General features: G+C 32.1%; 2 protein-coding genes across 7 annotated transcripts in view; one reads left to right on the top strand and one right to left on the bottom strand.

The window, feature by feature from the left end:
- Positions 1–2,532, bottom strand: part of LOC143225999 (histone-lysine N-methyltransferase SETMAR-like) — a 33,548-nt gene extending 31,016 nt beyond the window's left edge. For both annotated transcript variants that reach the window (XM_076456325.1, XM_076456327.1), the window contains exon 1: positions 1,995–2,532. In XM_076456325.1, coding sequence (XP_076312440.1) covers positions 2,121–2,444 — 324 coding nt within the window. In that variant the 5' untranslated portion in view covers positions 2,445–2,532 and the 3' untranslated portion in view covers positions 1,995–2,120. The remainder of the gene's footprint in view (positions 1–1,994) is intronic.
- The window catches only part of LOC143225996 (ATP-binding cassette sub-family C member 4-like), a 104,289-nt gene that overhangs the window by 27,790 nt on the left and 57,917 nt on the right, over positions 1–18,582 (top strand). For all 5 annotated transcript variants that reach the window (XM_076456320.1, XM_076456319.1, XM_076456323.1 and 2 more), the window contains exons 2-5: positions 5,823–5,933; positions 15,490–15,607; positions 17,327–17,545; positions 17,765–17,854. In XM_076456320.1, coding sequence (XP_076312435.1) covers positions 5,823–5,933; positions 15,490–15,607; positions 17,327–17,545; positions 17,765–17,854 — 538 coding nt within the window. The remainder of the gene's footprint in view (positions 1–5,822; positions 5,934–15,489; positions 15,608–17,326; positions 17,546–17,764; positions 17,855–18,582) is intronic.

The following is an 18,582-nucleotide window of genomic DNA, read 5'->3' as shown; positions in this document are numbered from 1 at the left end:
TTTTGCGATATGTTTTGGTTGAAGCATATAAAGGGGCCCGGCATGGCCAGGTGGATTAAGTGGTTTGCAGATGTGATCCGTGCATTATCCTGGTGTAACACAACACCTTTACGATTGATCAAAGTAGGCCTCTTTTTCTTTCAGTGCAACATTCAAGCGCTCTGTCTGTTCTAAAAAGACATCTTATGTACAGTTACGACAGAAAGTGTTCTTACCCCTGCGTCCCGAGTGGTTTTTTGCTCATAACTTAAATAGTATCATGAGTAAGCTACTAGAAGTATAATATATTATAAATATTATGCTAACACACATCTACATAAATCTTTATGTAAATTGAACGACAAATAAACTGTTTATAAACAAATAACCAAACATAGGAGGGGCAGAAAGTGTTCATGCGTCTACTTTAATGGTCAGTTCTTTAGCCTTTCAGGTGAATTATTTGGCGCAATCTCTTCTCATAACCCTCCATGATCGTTTGACAGTACTCGACTGGTATTTTCTTTCATTCCTTTTTACAGAAGGTCTCCAACTCTTGCACGTTTTTTGGATGACGCTGATGAACCCTGGTCTTCAACTCATGCCAAACGTTTTCAATTGGGTTGAGATCGGGTGACTGCGATGGCCACTCCGGAACGCTTATATGGTTCCTCTGCAACCAGGATTGCACATATTTCGATGTGTGCTTAGGGTCATTGTCGTGCTGGAAGATCCAACGACGCCCAAGCCGCAAGTTCCGAGCATCATTCTTAATATAAGTGCCTAATAAATCAACATATTCTTTTTTCATGATTCCGTTGACGCGGTGAAAGCTGCCTGCACCAGAAGAGCTGAAGGAACCCCTTAGCATGATCGAGCCACCTCCGTGTTTAACTGTAGGGACGGTGTTCTTTGGAAAATTTCGTTCCCCCTTCTTACGGAAAATATAGCGAACATCATTGTGGCCGAAAAGCTCGATTTTAGTCTCGTCTGACCAAAGAATACTCTTCCAATAGGTAAAGGGTTTATCTACATGCTTTCTTGTATACCTCAATCGTGCTTCTAAATGAACAGGCTTTAAATATCGAGTTCTACGAGGACGGCATGCTTTGAACCCAGAAGAGCGTAACATGTTCGTAACTGTAGATGTGCCTACTTCAACCACAGTTTCCCTTACCAGTTTCTGTATGTCATTACGTTTAAACGAGGGTTCCTACTAACTTCTCTGAGAGCCTTCCTCTTGGTTCTCTCTGGAATTTTGGTGAGGCGTCCGAAACGGAGGAGGTTAGCAGTTGATTCTGTAAGCTTAAACTTGGCAATTATGCTTTGAACAGTAGATTTAGGCGCATTAAGATGTGTAGCAATACCGGAAAGAGACACACGAGACTTGTATTTTTACAATAATTCGGTTTTTTAAATCACTGGACAGTTGTTTCCTGTTCGCCGTGATAACCAAGCAGATAATGACGGAGACGGCGCTAAATTGCCGGAAGTAAATTTTTTGCTGGCTAAATTCCAATAATTATGAACCCAGTGTGTAGTTCTGGAATGGTATAATATAGTTTATTCGCCAAAATAAACAAAATTTTTACGGGAATATCTGTTTTTTTACACGTTCTGAACTGTACGAAAACTTTCTGCTCCTATATTTGGTTTTGTTTATAAACAGTTTGTCGTTTAATTTACATAAAAAATTATGTAGATGTGTGTTAGTATAATATTTATAATATATTATACTTCTATTAGCTTGTCATGATACTATTTAAGTTATGAGCAAAAAAACTACTCGGGACGCAGGGGTACGAACACTTTTTGTCGTAACTGTAGTCGTTACGTTGAGTTGCAGCAACTAAAAGTGGATCACACCAACAATATTCTACCAAACGCTTAACAAGACTTTTCTAGGGTGGAGGTCCATTTTAGGCTGTGTTTTAGCCAGTTTACCCGCACTGAGCCAATGTCTGCGACGCTTAACATTAGTATAATATATTAATTTTTCATCTCCACTCACTAACCTGTCCAAAAATGGTGAGGTTGCGTTCACGAAAGTGCAGAGAAGTGGCAACATCCACTCTTGCTTTAAGATTGGCTTCTGTCAAATCATGGGGAACCCATTTTCCAAGTTTTGACGCCTTTCCAAGCTATTGAAGATGACAGTAAACCGTTGAATGGGTTGAATTAAGCTTCTGTTCTAGTTCTTCAACTGTTATAGCACGATATTTATCAAGGGCAGCCAGCAGCAAGCCATCATTACATTCAACAGGATGATCTAAACGTGGCGCATCATTTAAGCTGTAGTCACCTGATATGAACTTCTGAAACCACCTTCGACATTTTCTGTCATTAAGAGACTCCGCATCATAAACATCTTTAATGCTTTGTGTAGTTTCTGCTGCACTATTGCCTTTATTGCACTCATAAAGCATTATGTACCTAATGTGTTCCTCAGACACATCTACCTTCATAAGGATTTATTTGATTAATGATCTGAAAAAGTAGTGTTGGGTTAGTTTCTTTTATTTGTCTGAACATTTTTATGCACGTATTGCTACGTATTTTAGTCAGTAAAGCCTTCCACAAAGACAGAAATGATGATGTACTTCCTGTATTAAATTCTCGGAAATTACCTATGGGATGACCTGATATAATGTAAATTTAATATGAAATACGTTTGATATTTTACGAAACCGGATAACTACGGTGTCACTTCCACCAGTTTCGAGCTGGTAAGGAAGTGCGACTCCAAATTTGTAAACAGTATTTTGACTAGTGTTTGTGAGAAACTAATTATTCGTTTCCTATATCTTGTTGATGTAAGAGTTTAAGATGTTTGTTTTGTTTTTTTCATCGTTCGTGGATGGCGTCACTATTCTAGGAAGGGGAATGGAAAACATGTACATTAACAGCAGATGTTTTGAAATGGTTCATATTTAACCCTGTGTTTTGAGTAACTGTAATTAAACGTTATAAACTACATAGTTTTATATTGCCACAACTTCTTTTTGCTTAGGGACTTCTCTCTGGTTTTATTACATGATGGTTTCTTTATAACAACCGTGTTACACTTTTTTTTCTTTTCATTCTGAGAACAGTGTAGTTATAATTATGCACTATATTATGGAAAATATATAATGTAATATATATGAAAGAATTGATTATTTTGATAGAGAATGAACAAGTATCTTGGAAGTTTGTAAAAATATATAATAATACAAAATGCAGTATATCCCGATGGGACAGCGGTAAGTTTATGGACTTGCAACGCTAAAATTCATGTTCAATTCTTCGCGTTGTACACACTCACGTGGTTTCGTTCCTAAAACGAACAAGACAAAATGCAGTTTAAACATGTTGGAAAAAGGATCGACTATGTTAAAAAGCGTATAAATTTAAAGTTATTTCATTTTCATATGGTACTTTGCAGTTGTATAAACATGATGTTCTAATAACTGTACCAGTCAAACTCTTCTTACAATAACATTTTCATGAATGTGACCTTATAGATAATTAATTACGGAACTTAATTACAACTAAACTAAAACTATGGAAGAATGTTAAAAACTAGGTGTTGAAAGCGGGTAACAGTAAGCACATCTACCAATACTAATTTGGTCGCTACCTCTTCATAACAAAACCACCCTATCATACTGTGTATTACATGTTTTAAATAAACATAGAGTTATTAAACTTTTTAAACTTTTGGTGAGATAATAATGAATACTGTAATAATATGTATAGATAAATTGTGCGGAAAGAGTCTATAAACTTGAAATTTTGCACGCGTACTAAGTGAACCCTTGAGGTATGCACCTGGATATTATAACTTATTCGTGTATTTGCGCATCTTTTCACGAGGCAAGTCAGCGAAAAAACATATAAAAAAAATGATTTCTTAAATTACAAATATAAATCGCAGACACACACGTGTTTTTCTTTGTGTGCTCACTATAGCTCCAAGAGGAAAGAACCTAGGAAATGTAAATTTTACACCCAAACTAAGTGGACAGTGAGGGTGCACACCTAAATATTACTTTCCTTATCCACGTGCATGGGCATATTTTCAATGAGACAAGGCAGAAAAAACACGAAAAAGAAGTCGTTCGGTGTATTACAAATAGAAATCGCAGATATACGAGATAACCTAGCCTACAGCCAAGTGCATAAAATTTAACATGAAAGTAAAAATATCGATCCATTATAAACTTGAATAATAGAAATATAATAAAAACAAAACACTTTAATCGACAGATTCTAAAGTATAAAATAGCGTATAGATTTTGTTTTTTAATTTTCTATTTTATACTTTTAGCATATAGACTAACAGCAATATTAGGTTATAATTTTATTGCTAAGCAACATATTAGTCATTGCTGGAACATATTGTTACCAAAACACAGTGTTTTTTGTCTATATATTAGAAGTGGTTATATAAGGAACCACTCTTTTCCATGTGGTTTTTGCAAGCTTACCTCTTCGAGATGGGTGTAAAGTGAGTTCCTAAGCTCATTCTTCTTGGAGATGTAGTGGTCGCATTATTTTCTGTGTGTTTTTGCCCTACTACCTTGAGGTGGTGAACTTGTGTATTACTTAATTTTATTAAATTGTACACCTAGGTTGGCTCTTATGGTATATACTTGAGTATTAGTTATCCATGTGTACATCTTTTTAATGAAGCAAGGTAGAAAAACCAACATAGAAAAAAAGTAGTTACTTGTATTACAAATAGAAAAATCGCACAGGGATGCGCGCGCATATGTATATTACTGCCTGTGAGTGATAGAGAGACCGCCATAGGTCCACGAAAAAAGAACATAGTATTTTAAAATTTCCACCCATCCTTATTTATAAGTATTATTACTTATTCACGTGCATGCGCATCTTCTTATGAGGCAAACTAGCAAAATACCACATTGAAAAGAAGCGTGTTTTTTTTGTAACAACTTCTGATGTATATAAAAACACCAGTATGTTTTAATAACAATGCATTACATCAATGGCTTTTATGTCATGGTGCTTAGCAAGAAAAGTATGCAGTTTTTTTTTTTTTTCTGTTATGCTAAAATTAATTCAGAACACACACACATACGTCTATAATATGTGTACCCAATAACCCGAGTGAAGTCGTGTATTTACGCTATACATGCATATAACCAATTACAATTGAGTTTAATTTGTCTTGTGTGTTTTTTTTTGTATGCTAACGTTCATATTACTCTGTGCTTGTGCTATTGCACAAGTAGACAAAAATTTTACTGTAGTGACATATTCTTGCTGAACATAAATTACTATTTGTATTTATACATTGTGAGTATTTAAAATGCTATTTTTTTTTTTTTTAAGTTAACGGCTAGTAGTGAAATTACGAAGGGGTGATAAATATTAGAAGACTTATTACTGTTACCATCCGTGAAGCAAGACATATGCGGGTACTTAATGTATTTTTATACAAGTTACATACCTCTTGCAGAGAACAGGCAATGTACAATATGAAGTAAATTTTCATTATATTGTTTTGCCCATTTATTTCACTAATAAATCTGTGCTATGGAAATAATCTCTGTTGAAGCGTTTCTGATCGTTTGGTATGTTTTAATATCAAGGCGCCATCAACAGTGTTAATCTACAACTTTAGCACCAGTTATACCCAATAATGGGTCTAGACACTAAGGAGACGGCGGAGGCTGGATTGCCAAAGATCGATCTCAAGAATTGCGTATTTTGTTTATATGAGGGTTTAATATTTCTTATAATTACGCGTTCATTCATTTCAATTTCACTCAATATGCTCACATTCTTGAACATGCATTTTTGGTATGAACGTCAATTTATTATTTTTTTTATAGGTGGGTTATTCCATTTTTCCTGAAGGGTTCCAATAAAGAATTGGAAGAAGAAGATTTATACAATAATTGTGACTCCGATTCATCTGAACGTTTAGGGGATATTTTACAGAGGTATGTTGAAAGTTACAATTAGATTTTGGAGAGATGTTTTGGAAGTAATTAAATGCCAATTCTTTAACAAAAAAATTCCCCAAAATGAATTTACTTTATTAAATTACTTTAAATTTTGACAAGTAATGATTATTTTGACGAAATAATCTTTTAAAGTGGTAAAATGACTTCCAGTATTACTGATCTTAAAGAAGTAGACAAATTATAGGCCTGGCATGGCCAAGCGTAAGGCGTGCGACTCGTAATCCGAGGGTCGCGGGTTCGCGCCCGCGTCGCGCTAAACATGCTCGCCCTCCCAGCCGTGGGGGTGTATAATGTGACGGTCAATCCCACGTTGGTAAAAGAGTAGCCCAAGAGTTGGCGGTGGGTGGTGATGACTAGCTGCCTTCCCTCTAGTCTTACACCTCAAAATTAGGGATGGCTAGCACAGATAGCCCTCGAGTAGCATTGTGCAAAATTCCAAAACAACAACAACAACAAACTATATTCTTAATGATAAAATTAAATTCAATGTGGAGAGTTGTATGTTTAGGTTAGGATGTTAACCCTGGTAGATCAATGGGTAAAAGCACCAGACAGGGCTCCAGCGAGTTAAATTGTGTTATACATTGAATTATTATCCTCTTCTTGAACACATACAGTATCTATTTCTTGTGTAAAACAGACACCTTTAGGGTAAAAATTGTGTGCAGAATTGTATTTCTTAGGTAACATGTATGTACAAGGGATCATTTAGTGGTGTCAGGATTGTCTTTGCACACCCACTTTTGAAAAGAGTAAAAAAATTAAACCTACCATTTACTTTTAATAAAATCCAAGAATCCACTCTTAACCTTCTGTAAGTTGTTGGTCTTTATAATTGTTAACTGTTTTAGAAGTCGGTCACCTAGCTAAAAAGATAGAACTGTTAACTAGAGTCTAGCCTGGGTTTTTCAAACATTAAACTTGTGTATTCGAAGTGAAACCTAACTAGTGATTGTATTGTAAAAATAATTATCTCATCTAGCTTTCATTCAGTACCTTTAAAATTGTGTCTAAACTTTGTTTAGGAACAGAACAATGCTTCAGTGGTAATAGATTTCTTGTCCACCACCATTTTAATTGAAGTGGTTCACATCTATTTTAAATATATGATCCAAATTACAATAACCAATATGCATTACTTTACATTTATATGTATGTAATTAAAGGAAATTTGAAAAATATTTCTCTTACACATTGTACTAAGTCATTCTGTAATACCTAAATGTCCATAGACCTAGAAATAGGTAAGAGTTTAATGTCATCAACAGTTACTTCACTAATTTGCTGATTGCACACTTATCATTGTAAGTAACATAAATAAGAAAAAGCAAAGGCTCAATCACTATCTCATAAGGCACTCCATTAGTAACAATGGTTTGGTTTGAGTGGATTTCATTGTTCATGGCTCATGGCAATGTGCAGGAAATCACATGGTAATATATATGAAGTAATACCTCTTTGTGGTGCAGAGAGGTGAGTATCTATGTGTAACACATTTTTCAGATAAAGATATGTTTACCTACTAAAAATGATTCCATTAACTCATTGATTATTTGTGCTTCCCTTCTTCATACTACAGTTACCAGAACAAGTTAATTTGTCTAACTTCCGTTCTTTTATAGGTTGAATTTATTGTCACTCGCTTGGGCTGTGGCTGTAAAAATGACCATCTAGGCTTGGTCTTATCCATGTTAACTTCCCCAAACTAACCTTCACCTTAACTCCATTCAATTCTTGTCTTGTTTCTTGGATTTCTGTTCCCAATGTGATATTTTACACCTCTCATAGTACAGTCTTCTCAAAAGCTGTTTTTATCTTATCCTCAAGTAAGCAAGCCCTGCATTGTATCATACTGTTTCTTCCTGACTCTCTGGGAAGTATTGATCAAGCCCACAGTTTTCAAACATAACCCATTTTTGGCATCTCTTGCACCTTATAAATTCCATCCCATTTACTCCCAAGCTACTTCTAACCATATAGTAATAATATATTCAACTCAAATTAAACTTTCACATTTGATAGACTCTTTTTTTCTAGTATAGGAAATTAATTTTTTAGATATTTTTATGACTTGCTTACATAGCATTTTAGTTGTGACAAGCTTGTTTGCTCAGTTTCTGAATTTTCCCAGAATTCTTGAACCTTTTTATTTTATTCCAAGTTTTATAGGTAACATTCAGATTGGCTCATTGGTATGTTTCAAGTGGAAGTCGCAAATTCAAATTCCATTTAATTTACTTTTTTTTTTATAACTTTGTAAAATTAATTTACCTAGTGCACAATATTACATTTATTAAGAGAAACAGCAGTAACATGATAGTTTACATTAGGAATTTGAATTACTGTATTTGTTAACATTAGATTACAAAGACCTAATGTTACAGTGGTTATAGCACTCAACTGTCATGTTCAGATCTGTATAAAGTCAGACTTTTGTTAATGTTTTTTTGTTGTGTGTGTGTGTATATATATTTTTATTTTGCTGAAATTAAATAATTACATTTAAATGAAGTTAAGTAAACAAAATCATGAGGAAGGACTGCATTAAAAACAGCATATCCCAACCTCTGATTATATTATAACCATAAATTTTTAAACCAAAACAAAACACTTTTAAAATTAAACAAAATTTCCAGCATTTTGTAAAAACGATCCTAGGGTACAGGCTACAATGTGGGATAATAAAATGATCCTGGGTTTTGGAGGTGATTAAAGAAGTAGGACCCACATTGCAATGGAGATACACTGTCTATCAATCTTCACCTCCAATTTGCTAGTTTGACATAAGAAGATTGGAAATTAGGAGAGCAAGATGTGGGTGCTCAAGACCACAATGTCCTGCATCTATATCACTCTTCATTGTCTACAGACAGTTCTGGGAAGGTGACTGCTCTCCCAGGTTAAAATAAGAATAAGAAAAAGATAGACATAAAACACCCAAATACCATATGGAGACAAGTAAGAAAAAGCTTGCCTCTTGAAGGTAGCATTCCTGCCTTCAATATGGTAGAGGCACTAATTAACACAGCATTGGACCATATCATTATACTAAGTTCACTGTGACTCTTGTGCTTTTTATACGCAGCTCAAGGTGTACATTTGCATCAAGTATCGCAAAGATCTTAAATGAGTTTATTTTTTTATCAATAACAAACTCTTTAAAATATAAAGAAAAATATCATTATAGATTAAAACAGGATAATACCATATTACATAATAAACACCAATGTGTAGAAACTGAAATATTTTTTTTCAATGCAGTAGTTTGCACTGTGAACAACTATCATTGTTTTTTTGTCTTTGGTAAGAGATTTTTAAAAATTTACAAACATTTTTTATCAAAAATTATACTTTTTGCATTTGCCCTTCACCATCAGATTGTTGCCTTTGCCATAACAATTAATAAGTTGCAAGGTTGGACATTGACCAAGTAGGAATATTTCTTTGAGAACAAGATTTTCACAGGGTTTATTGTCAGAGGCTTTATCAGGAAGAAGATTTGAACATGACTTAAAAAGTATAGGAAAGTCAAAATTCTAATTATAGACCCCTTATAGGAAATGACCAAATACAAAAAGTGTTGCTTTCATGAAATACTGGAAAAAAGATGCATTCTTTATACATATATATATTTCTCTAGAAAATGTGCTCATAAAACATTTATTTAGATTTAATTTTACTAATTAAAATTAATCAACATCTACCATTATATGACAGTTATTCAGCTAGTATGGTTAATAAGTGAAGATAATGTTAAAGGAATGCCATTACATTATTTTACTGAAACTTTTTCAGGATTGTTACACATGTGAGATAAATCTTCAAGTCCTGAATAGATGAACTTAATCAAGATAACTGGATTGTAAATATTGTTGGTAGATAAATCTAAAGTATTTAGTATATGCTCTGCATCCTCCTTTAAGTAGTATCAGCGTTTTTGTTTTTCAGAGTGCTTTGTTAGTAAACATATGCCCATGGAACTTGCGAAAAACATAAGTATCTTATCCCTCAATGTCACATTTATAACATTCAATAACAGTATAGACTACATTTAGTTTTGCTTCTTAAACATTTTATATAAACAATCTGATGAAAAAACCCTCTCACTTTCTGTATAAAGTATCTTATGGATCTCAACATTGGTTAGTGTGGTCAACTGCACCATTGATGTTATTTTTTGGTAACATTTTTCTGCATGACTCATACATTATTAAGAACCTTGTAACCATCAGTCATGGACTTGCAGTTAATTTGGTCATAACTCATAAAAAGTTGAGAAAAATATGTTTGTAAAGCTCATGGAGTCCATATGAACTGATTTATTATTATAGGTTATTAGGAGTTAATATAAATTTTGAGTAATAATAATTTTATTCTTCAAGCTAAAAGAAATTAGTTCTGTACTACATATAGATGTTTGAGAATATGTTGTTTATCAGTGGTTGTATTGCTATAATATATTTATATATTTTTGTTTGTATTTTGTTTTTCATAATTAATCATTTGTTCTTGGAGGTACTATAATTCCAGTGACTTTACAAAAATTTACAGTGTGGATTTGATACCAAGGTAAACTATCTCTCTTCTAGTACCACAAAAAAAAAAAAAATCTTGTAGGCGAGTTTAACAATCCTAAAAATTGTAATTATTTACTTGCTCTTAGATACTTGAGTGAAAATTCTGCAAATTAATAAATAGTTCAGGTTTTTGAGGTTTATTTATCACATAGTTACACAATATTTAAACAAATTAATTTTTTACTTTACACTTTTGTGGTATAAAACACAAAAACAGCAAATTCTTAAAAGTGATCCATTTGAACTAAGTAATACTAAAAATTCCAAAGCTCATAAGTAGAAGTGTACTTCATAAAATAATTACTGTAATTAAATAAAATTTATTTCTTAATAGTTGAATATTAAAACATAAGTTTCAGTTTTTCTAAAAGTATTCATTGTTTTCCCCCTGGGAAAGAATGATAACATTTTTAGTCTTATAGAAACCAGAAGAAGAGAGATAAAATAGTTATATTGACAGAGATGATAAGAGCTTTGAAGGTGACTTTTTCACTTTGAGCAAGGTCAACCTCTCTTAAGAGGTTCTTGTAAAATGTTTATCGATTCCATACCACTTGAAGTGTCATTTATCAAATATTTACTATATCAGCTTGATTTTTGAAGCCTGAGATAGTACGTTTTTATTTTTTGTTCAATAGAAAAACATTGCCTTCTGTTTCACAGTTGCCATCCTTGAAATTCTAGGTGGTGCAAGGCTAGGATAAGTTATCAAAACTAACTATTTCTAAGTCGCAAGTTTATTTTTGTATTTTATAAGTAATTATTAAGAACAAGAGAAATTAAAAATTTTTACTTTTATGTGCTTGATTGTCTGAGAAATGGTAACATTTGTGACATAAAAAACAACATGAATGTGATATTTTAGGTAATTTTGGATGTTAGTCCCTATTTTATTAAATTTAAATCATTTTATTTTTATCTAAGTGAAATTCTCACATGTAATGGGTATCTTGTTTTAATATCACTTAGCTTTAATGAAGTTTTTGCTTTTCTTTTTTCTCTAAGGTGAGCATGCAGTGACAACCTCCAGAAATTAATAAATCCCTTGTCTATATGTTATATTATTTGGATTAGAAATTATGATTAAAGGAAGGCTCATAGGGAATTTCTGAAACTCCACTATTCTAACCCAAATTATAACAAAATCACTTACTTTATTTTGAAATCAATATATCTTAATGCATGCAAGAAATAACATGTTTTAAAAACATTACAACAATGTTTTATCTGTCTATAAAATCTCATGTCTGAATTAATAGTAAACAAGTGATATATATATGGCACAAATCATTTATAAACATAAAACAAAACTACCAAAGAGCTGCATAGGATGAACACCATTATTTTGTGTCTACACATAACTTAAAGTTTCCCTTTGTGCTTCTGTGTCATATCTTTACTAAGGGAAGCAGCCTAAGTGTATTAAAATGTATACTGAAGGAGTAAAATCATTTCTTATTTGATAATGAAGCTTAATCTATAATGTGGATATTAATTACTCTTTAGATAGAAACTGGTAGTGGGTAATAAACACCAAACTTTGAACCATTTTATGACAGAGTGACTTAATTGTTGTGCTTTCTAGTCTGATGTAATAATACTGGTTGAGTCGCATCTTTAATTGTTAGTATAAAATATTAGCTCACATTGTGTATGAAATTGTATGTATTTACCATGATATCCTAAAATATATCTCGTTTAATCAGCTCAGCTAACTCACTGTATTAGTTCTAATTTGATGAGTAGGGTCACTATACCAGCTCCCATCAACCAAGTGAGGCCATCTACATTACATAATTTTTAACAGCCCTTGTTAATTTCACTAAGCTGCTGAATCAGTTCTTTAATGTCACTACTGTTTTTTTTTTATTTCCTATCAGTTTAAATTTTATTAAATTACTTAACTTACTATTAGCTAGGTCTCATTAACCTAATTAGGTCAATATGTAAACCGTTATCAGCCCAGTCTGGGTCACTGTATGGGTTTTAATTAGCCCAGTTTGGTCAGTGTTTCACCTTTTTCTCAACCCATCTTTTACAATATATCACTTCTGAATGTCTTAACTAAGTCGCTATGTCAGCCTACGTTAAACTATGTACATGTGGATCACTATGTTAGCTCTAATTCTTAGTTAGATTACACTATCTAACACAAATTTTTTTCCTGGATAGTATGTGTTATTTCTTAATTGCTTATGTTGTAAAAGTACAGAAAATGGACATTATTCCCTTCAAACTTTGCTTTTGTGACCTGGATAATGAAATTTAGAAATTAACCTATTTTCTGTGTAAAAAAGGGGGCAAATTGCACATTTTCATTTACATAAGGTTTTAATAAAACAGTATATGAATAAAGATTTACATGTATTTATATTAAATTTATACAAAAATGAACAAAAGTGTTTAGAAGTGAGTGGTTTTTCGAGATTTGCGACTGTAAAGTAAATCACTTTCATGTATTAGCCCCCAAATATAGTTTCCCATCATGATTTCATTATGCACTTCTTGGTAATGGCTTTCAAACTCCAGTATATCTTGGTAGAGGCACTTGCCCTGCTCCTCTAAGTATGCTCTCGTGTTCTTCGTGAATTTAGCAAGGTGAGTATGATGCTTCCTCTGACTTGCAACTTGCACACTTTCATTGAACAAATCCTTCTCTTTAAGCCTAGATGTCAAAAGCTCAACATTCAACTTTGTTAGACCAAGATATTTGACCAAGTCATTGAGGTTTCTTTGGTTGGGGTAGTATGGGTATCTCTCACCAGCTGTTTTTGTGAAATTGTAATCTGGATCTTCAACGTCTACCTTCTCTTCTGAGGATTGCTGCTTTCTCTCTGACAAAGTTGGTACAGGGAGCTCAGGCCAGTGTAGTACTGGGGCAAAGGATGATGGAAGGTCTGGATATATGATAGCAAATGCATTCTTGCCAGCCAGACATTTGGAAGGGTTCACCATGCAGAAGTAGCAATTGCTTGAAGGGTCAATGGGTTCATGCTAAATTCTTGGAATAGTGAACTTTGTCTCTCTTTTTCCCTCTGTACTATCCTGCAAAAGAGCAAAATAAAATTGTTATTATGAAGAATAAATTTATTTCATCCACAACTAATGTGTAAGAGGTTTGTGTAAAATATTTTATATGTGCTACTTTTCTATACTATGGGAAATTAAACAAATAATAAATTAAAAGATATTTAAATTTAAAAGGTCAAAAATTTGTATGATATAAAATCTTACTATTCAAGTAAGCAAAATTTGTCCGTCTTACCTTCTAGAGTTTTTTGCAGTGCTTGCAGATAAAATGAGGTGCCCAGGGTTTGTCTTGATCCCTGACAGGCATGCCGAAATATGCCTTGTAGGCTTCACACGTTTCAGCAGATGTTGTCGCAGAGTACTTTTCTGCTCTTTTCTTGATAAATTGGCCACATACATAGCAGAATACATCTGGAGAATGCTGGCAACTTCTTGTTGCCATGTTTGATAAAATCAGATAGGTCTATGTGTTCACTTAGGCAGCTAAAACTAAACTGGAGTGGTGAGCCGTTGTATATATTACTGTGGAAAGTTCTAGAAAATTTTAAAAGGTTTTTGAAAATTCTCATAAGTTTTACAACATTCTAGAAAGTTTTTACATTCTTGTAAGTTTGAGAAAATTCTTTGTCAGCTATTTAGTACTGAATCTACCTGGAGTATTCTGGAAAATGGGTAAATTTGAAAATTTCATTACCTAGGTCACAAAAGCAAAGCCTGAAGAGAAAAATAGGTATTTTCCATTTACATTAGGCATAAGAAATTGGGAAATAACACTTTCTGCCCAGGAACAAGAAAAATATTTAATATAGGTATATACAGATAAATCGTAATATGCTATCAACATTTTATGATTTTATTGAAACTTCGTGCCATAATTTTCATTTACACGCAATGCTGCAATATTAATGGCAATTATTATAATATAGTTTGTCTTACTTCAGTGATTTATACTACTATTGTTTGTAATAATAGACTAAAACTAAAAAAGACAATTGAATATTAGCTCAAATATATTTAGTTGAATAACATTCGACTGAAATGCTGATCATGTCTAGTTCTGTATTTTCACTAACAACTAAAAATAAAAAGAATGAATCATGATTTGGTTCACAATAAGCACATTGCCATTTTAAAATTATTTCCAACTCATAATTTTTAATACTGACCATAACTGTGCTGTAAGTAAAACTATTTTATTACCTTCAGCCTCCCACTGATTTTTATTAATGTAAGAATGTATGATCTTTGTTGTAGAGATGATATGCATTAAGGTTAAATTATGCACAGGTATGTAAATGAAATATTGATAGTACTGTTTACACTACCTTTCCCACCTCAAAGTACTCCTAAATCTTGGGAGTAAGCAACATTTAATTGTTTGTTGTTATGGGAATGGTTATAATACATAAATAAAAATCGCAATAGAAATAATGGAACTAGCCCAGTATCCCTGTTAAATTGTAAATAATTTGTAGTTGATTCTTCCTGAAAAGTTTTCTTCTATAGGATAAGCTTAGATTGAGTTCAGGTGACATGACATCATTACATCTATGAAAATGATTGAGTAGGCTCATTAGCTGTTCAATAAACTGTTTTAAAACTTGCACATTCTTACCTTTTATCCACATGTTGAATCTGGATTTAAGTCTTTTTTTTTTTATATAAAAAATTAATTGTACTTCAATATTTTTATTACTGCATCTATTTTTCAGTAAACCTAGTGAATTTAATGGCAGTTTTGAGGTGCATTAATTATCTCCACTTATTAAGAAAGTTAGTTTCCTTATATCCATATAATCTATATATTTAAAAATTTACAGACATGGGCATTCTTAAAATGTTTTTTTTCCTAAGGTATTTGTAAATGCTATATTATGTCAGAGATATCGATGTTTATGTTCTTTATATGCCATTTTCTATTTTAGAGAATGGAACAAAGAAATAGGCAAACTCAAAGCAGGAAAAAAACCAAGTTTAAAGAAAGCAGTTATTCGAAGTTTTGGTTGGAAGTATGCTGTTGTGGCTGTTTTGGCATTCTTTGAAGTAAGTATCAAAGTTGACAGGTATGAGTCTTCATGTGCACCTGGAAAAGTGTTTGAAGAATTACTTGTTTAAAAAAAAAAAGTTAAGTAATTATAGATAAAAAAAATATTTTTAACATCACATTTTGTACACTTTCTATTTCTTTATAAAATTTCTAATTACTTGACAAAATTTGAAGATATTTTTTTTAAAGTAATGTACATCCCTCAAAGAGCAAGTTGATATCTGCCCAAACTGCCACTTTTATGCAAGTCTCTCATTTATGAGTAAAGACAGCTAAGTGTTGAGAAATAATTATATATAATATTTAAATCAAATTGTCTACAAATTTCAGTATGTTTTTAAAAATTGTTATGAAGGACGGAATTAGTACAACAACAATGCTCATTTTGTTTTTATTGATATGTTTGTTTTCAATTTGGACAAGATTATACAAGATCAATTATGTCATTTATAGCAGCATATAAAAGAACATCTGAACTTAGTGCTGGTAATTATTCAAACATCTATACCAAAAATATGTTGGAATATCTGAAAAGGACTTTTATATAATATATTGTTCTAAGAATTGAACAATAATGTGCAAGAATCTAAATCGTAAGTATACTGGTCACTGGATTCATTGCCAGCTCTGGACGAGGTGCATATATCCAGTCAGTACATTTGACAGCACTCGTACATGTTAATCCGAGTGATTAACGTTCCCCTTGCTAAAACATAGGAGGCTGGATCTGATGCATGCTCTGCATGAGCTATGAAATTCCAGCATGTCGTACATATTGATGGGGTTTGTCATACATACAGCGGTCACGGGAACTGCTGTCAGCCTCTGGACAAGAGGGATATGTCCAATCTGTGCGTTCAACTGCACACTTACATGTTAATCCATGCGATTAACAGTTGTCTTTTGTAACAGAAGACATTTGGTTTTCACTGCTGATGTGGTGAGTTTTGGGTAACTAAAATGAAAATTTCATTGGAAATACAAAATTTTTATCATCAAGGGAAGGGGAGTAGATCTAAATAGGTATAGTAACCTATGATTGGCACAATTTTTAGCATAAAATTTAGGATCGATATATATTTCAAAAATATAATTGCTCAGCTATGAAACTTAATGGAACATACTTTGTTGCCTGAAAATATATTTCAGGGAACCAAACCATAATAATTTCAAATGCTGCTTACAGATATGTGCATTCACAGAAGCAAATTTTGCAGTAATACTTATTGTAAATAAAAATTGCACAACTTTAATTAAAAGACTAACTTAAACTCTTCCTTAACATCATTGCAGTTTACTCTGCACGTAAAGTGTCCTGATTTTTTTTACAGTTCATCTCAGAAGATAATGTTAAAAAAGATAAAAGTACTTGGATAATTTTGTTTAATAAGTTCTTACTCTTCAATTTTTTTATTCAAAATGTTTTCCCATGTGTAATAATCATTTTTTAAATTTGTATGGCAGTAGAGGTTTAATTAACATTTTCAAATAATTTAGAATAATTATGTTTGTAATTACTTCATTTTTAATGTGAATAGTTTAATTCTAATTTAAAATCATAATCAGTCTTGTACACTATTAAAAGAAAACCAATAAAAAATGAACAGTGTATTGTTGTAATAGAATATTATACACAGTATTACAATATAGGTAAGTTTACAGTATTTTTTGTTTTCATTTAACCTTTCCCTTTTTTGTCTTTAATTGTATTTCAGGAATGTGTGATACGAGTATTGCAACCTGTAATGCTAGGTTGGGTGGTTCGTTATTTCAGTGATCCAACAGCCATCACAAAGGAAGAAATGTATTTATCAGCAGGAGGAGTTTGTATAATGGCTGCTTTTTACATCTTCTTTCATCACCCATACTTTTTTGCAGTTCAAAGAACTGGAATGAGATTAAGAATAGCCAGCTGTAGTTTGGTTTATAAAAAGGTTATTATGTTGTCATTTTTTTCTGTACAAATTATTAGAAGCACTTATTTCGTAACCTGATATCTGTATATTTTTTAACATTTCTAGGATCAAAACCTCAGTTACTTAAAACTTAAAGCATATATTTTTATCATCTTATTAGTGAATACGTACTTTTTTCAAATGTTTTGTTCTAGGTTTTTATGCTTTTAATAAAAAAAAAGAAACCTTTTCCTTCAGGCCTTAAAGCTTAGTCGGGCATCTCTGGGGAAGACAACAATTGGACAAATGGTGAACCTTCTATCCAATGATGTAAATAGATTTGACCAGGTATATACATTTAAATGCTTTAAATTTAGAAATTAAACTGTATATTGCATATTTTGGATATTTTGTGTTTACACCACTTCTATCAGTTTTATAAGAATATAAAACTGTGAGTTAGTTAAGCCTGATGTATACTGTACTAATCTGTTAACTTTTTTAACTTTACAGAAAGAGTCCTTATGATACAATGACTAATGGTATTAGAGAAACAAGAAACTAGGATACTGAGTTTAATATTAAATCTTGGTCTACATTTATGAATTGAATAAATAAAAGAAATTTTAAACAATTTCAGTGGAATCTGATTTGATTTTGATGTAGATTCTAGCAAATATTCGTGAAAAACATTGTGAAAGTGCTTAGAAAGTCCTTCAAAAGTGTCTGAAGTTGATCTGAGCAATTCAATATGATTGAAGTTAAATACTTAAGCTGGCATAACGTAACAACTTGTAAGTGCTAAATTATTTGATAAAATTACTGTTATAGTGCAGACATTTCATTTCATTATTTTTTTTCAGCCAGTTCAGTACAGATTTCACTCTATTATTACCAAATATTCTTTGTTTAAAGAATTCATCAACTAGGCCAGTTTAACATGAATTTCAATTTATATTTAACATTTTAAACTTTTCTAGTTTGCTTCATACCTTTTGAATCTCTTGTACTGCATGCAAACAGAATTTGATATAAAATTTTCATTGTCGTAGTTTCAGACCAGCTGATAAATTTTG

Source organism: Tachypleus tridentatus, chromosome 9 (assembly GCF_004210375.1).
Source record: "Tachypleus tridentatus isolate NWPU-2018 chromosome 9, ASM421037v1, whole genome shotgun sequence".
Classification (NCBI taxonomy): Eukaryota; Metazoa; Arthropoda; class Merostomata; order Xiphosura; family Limulidae; genus Tachypleus; species Tachypleus tridentatus.
Note: the sequence above shows the minus strand (reverse complement) of the source record. Positions and strands in the feature narration are given on the sequence as shown.